Source organism: Brassica napus, chromosome C7 (assembly GCF_020379485.1).
Source record: "Brassica napus cultivar Da-Ae chromosome C7, Da-Ae, whole genome shotgun sequence".
NCBI lineage: Eukaryota > Viridiplantae > Streptophyta > Magnoliopsida > Brassicales > Brassicaceae > Brassica > Brassica napus.
The window spans coordinates 21,406,551-21,410,301 of NC_063450.1; the positions used below are offsets into that span (position 1 = coordinate 21,406,551).

General features: G+C 38.4%; 2 protein-coding genes across 2 annotated transcripts; one reads left to right on the forward strand and one right to left on the reverse strand.

Moving 5' to 3' along the window:
• The first annotated feature begins 597 nt into the window (after window positions 1-597).
• LOC106413708 (dof zinc finger protein DOF1.5) lies at window positions 598-1,605 on the forward strand. The gene has a single exon (XM_013854455.3). It carries the CDS (start codon window positions 803-805, stop codon window positions 1,334-1,336), a length of 534 nt encoding a protein of 177 aa, XP_013709909.1. The 5' UTR covers window positions 598-802; the 3' UTR covers window positions 1,337-1,605.
• A 1,018-nt stretch (window positions 1,606-2,623) lies between these two features.
• Window positions 2,624-3,259, reverse strand: LOC106413283. Its single transcript, XM_013854084.1, has one exon. The coding sequence runs from the start codon at window positions 3,257-3,259 to the stop codon at window positions 2,624-2,626; it is 636 nt and encodes a 211-aa protein (XP_013709538.1).
• Window positions 3,260-3,751: the final 492 nt, after the last annotated feature.

Consider the following 3,751-nt stretch of genomic DNA (forward strand, 5'->3'; position numbering starts at 1 on the left):
GGAGCTGATCGGGTGTTTGTAAGCCGGAACGCAAGCAAGAACAATTTGGGGTTTTTTCGGAATTAGGGTTCCAAAAGACCAAGACGGCGCCGTGTATTGTTTCTGCAAGTGTGGGCGCGTCTGATATCGGATCGACGAACGGTTTTCGCTGATGGATTCGTCTCGTCAAGAGCTTCAATTTGATATGTGGCTCGTCGTCTGGTTCCTCAGGGTTTGAGAGATAGATCGATCTTAAGTTGCGCCTGGATTATGGTTTATGTGTGACGGATTTTAGGTTAGGTTTTGTCTCAGGGTTTTGGAGTCTATCGTGCTGATAACGTGTTGTGAATGAAGTGTTGGGGAAATACTTCTGTTATTATTACTGTCGACCAGAAGTTCCATATATATACAAGGTATTAGACCGTCATAAGGTCATGTTTATCCTAAGGTCATGTTTATCCTAACAAGATAAGGATAAGGATAAACACTATGTTACAGATATACATGGAATATATACTAGATAAACACATAGTCTCTGGTTGTCTTTATCATGTCCCGGATTGGGCCTGCAGTACGGAGTGGTCCATGGTCGATGATCATTTGGTTTATAACAATATATATATATATATTCTCCCTACTAGCACTATTGCTTTTCTCTCTTTTCCTACGTAAAAGGTATAATAATAATGTTTCAAAATAATATTTTAGAAAAGAAAACAAAAAATATCAAAATCTTCATCCTATAAACGTCTCTTCTCTCTTTCATCACTGCAAGAAACTTAGCTACAACTCCCTTTTCTCTATCTATATCTCTCTCATTTTCATGGCGACCAAAGATTCCCCAGGGATTAAACTTTTTGGCAAAACCATTACATTCAACGCCGATAATAATAATATCATACAGACGATTAAGAAAGAAGAAGGGCAGGAACAACAGCCAGAGCTACAAACAAAAACAGCCGTTAGATCACCATCATCATCGGATCTAATGGCAGAGAAGCGTCCAGACAAGATAATAGCATGTCCGAGATGCAAGAGCATGGAGACTAAATTCTGTTACTTCAATAATTACAACGTTAACCAACCACGTCACTTCTGCAAAGGTTGTCAGCGTTATTGGACCGCCGGTGGAGCTCTCCGGAATGTTCCCGTCGGTGCCGGTCGTCGGAGGTCCAAACCTCCGGGTCGTGCAGGTGGGTTCTCCGAGTTGCTTGGAGCTGCGACTGGAGCCGTTGATCAGGTTGAGCTTGACGCTTTGCTGGTGGAAGAGTGGCGAGCAGCTGCGTCCCATGGTGTTTTCCGGCATGATTATCCGGTGAAGAGACTCCGTTGCTACACCGATGGTCAATCTTGTTGATTGTATTAAATTTTCTTTTATTTTCTATTATTTGTTTTTGTTTCGGGCTTTCCATTTAACCCGTTAGAAATAACGTGGTTAAGTTTGCTTTGATTTGCTTACTGGATACGTACAGGCTAGCAACAAAAATTAACTAGGGGGTTTTAATACTTGCTCATCTACTAAACAGCTGTAGCTTATTTCAATTTCTATTGTTGATTTTGTTTAGTTGTAAAGTGAAGCTCGTGGGATTTTCCTTATAAAAAGAAAGACGGCATCGTTGACCACTACTCATCCCTTGAAACTTATTATTTCAAGATCTGCATAGTAGTCTACAATTAATAGCGCTGTTCGTTTGGTTCCCGCAGATTCCTGCGGCTGCGGTTGAGTCTGCGGCTGCGTCTGTTCGTTTGATTGTTGTTTGTTTTGCAGACGAAGCCGCAGCCGCAGCCACAGACTCAACCGCAACTTATTGTTCGTTTCGAAGATGCAGGACATTGCCGCGGCCGCAGCTGAAGAAAGTAGATTTAGTTTTGTTCGTTTGGTTGCCGCAGACGCAATTTTCATTTATTTCATATTTCAATTTTATGAATTTTATGAATTTGTAAAATTGTATTTTAAATAAATAAAATATAGTTTAAATTTGTAAAATTGTATTTTAAATAAATAAAATGTAGTTTAAATTTGTAAAATTGTATTTTAAATAAATAAAATGTAGATTTAAATTTGTAATATTTACATTCATCAAAATATTATATTTAATAAGTAATAAATTTAACAACATTTTTTTATCATAAGCAAAGCTAAATAATACATAATAAATAAAACAAATATTTCAAATATCACATAGAACTGATAATCAAAGTTATAAGCAAAAAAAAAAGTCAATAACTAAAACATTTAATATGGTAAATTTAATACGGTAAACGACCTCTACCATATTCATGTGTGATGCTCTTACGCAAAGCTTCCATCGCTTTTTCCGATCGGCTCATATACAATATGTCCACCACCACCACCACCACCATCATCATCATCATCATCATCATCACCACCTTCTTCTCCTTCTTCTTCATCACCATCAGCTCCTTCTGCTTCTCCTTCTCCATCATCATCACTTTGCCATTGTACAAAATCATGATCTTTCCGATGTGAATCACATATGAAGTTGTGTAGTGCCATCGTTGCTGTCACGAGCTTAATCCACATGACCAGACCATACTTTGGATGCTTACGATCCAAAATCCTCCATTTTGCTTTCCATACTCCAAATGTCCTCTCAATTACCGATCGCAATCCTGAATGCTTTCAGTTGAACAACTCTCGTGCACTAACTGATGGTCCTCCTCTAGCAAACTGACCAAGATGATATCGCATACTCCGATGCGGACCAAGATACCCCGTCCTGGTCGGATATCCCGAGTCAACAAGATAATACTTTCCAGGAGGAGGATGTGGGAAAGAAGCTTCATTCCTCGCACAATGAGTCAAGACCTTTGTATCATGTGCTCTACCAGGTACACCGAGATATGCGTATATGAACTTCATGTCGAAGTTACATATAGCAAGAACATTCATTGTAGGATCTTGCTTTCTACCTTTATATGCTTCTGCATTTTGACTTGGAGGGCGACCCGACACATGAGTTCCATCGAGTGCTCCAACACAATCTCTGAAATGAGGCCAATACCGATCATCATTCCTCAAAACAGGACTCACTCTTCCAAACTCGCCTTCTTGTGGTCTTAATGTATCATCCGCAAACTTCAGAAGAACACTCAAAACATCATCAAGCTTCCTTTGGACCGTATCCAATGATCTTTGATACCTTGCAGCAATATCCCGCTTAGTCTTATCTTGACCAACAGTGTCGAGAAACATCGCAACAGATTCCTCAAGGTAGACATGGTGAGACTCTTTCAATCCATATCGCTCAGCTAGCATCTTGCACAAAGCTTCAAAAGTCCTTTGATTCATTCGAAGAATCACTACAAGAAATATAAGTATTGATAGCACATCACGGTAGCACGAATTCACAAACTGCTACTAAAAATGGGTAGTTTGGATGTTTAACTCTATTATAGCATTAAATCAACGCTACTTAGTATTTTGCAGGATTTTTACGAAGCGGGAAGACAAAAATCCAATTTTTATACTTGTAAAATTCATTGGTGCCAAATACTTAGTGAAAATATCACTTTTGCCACCAAAATATTTTGTTTTAGTAGAACTATTTTTTTTTCTCTAGGTCTTTTCATTTTTTTTTTTCAGAAGAAAAAAAACCTAAATTCTCTATTTTATCTTCTTCTCCATTCGTGACAAAAAAGAATAAACTTCTCTCCATTGCTTCAATCGAGCTTCTTCATCATCCATCTTCATCTATTATGGGTCATCTGTTTCTCTAAGTTTCCCTTTAATCGATTTACTGAAATCGAA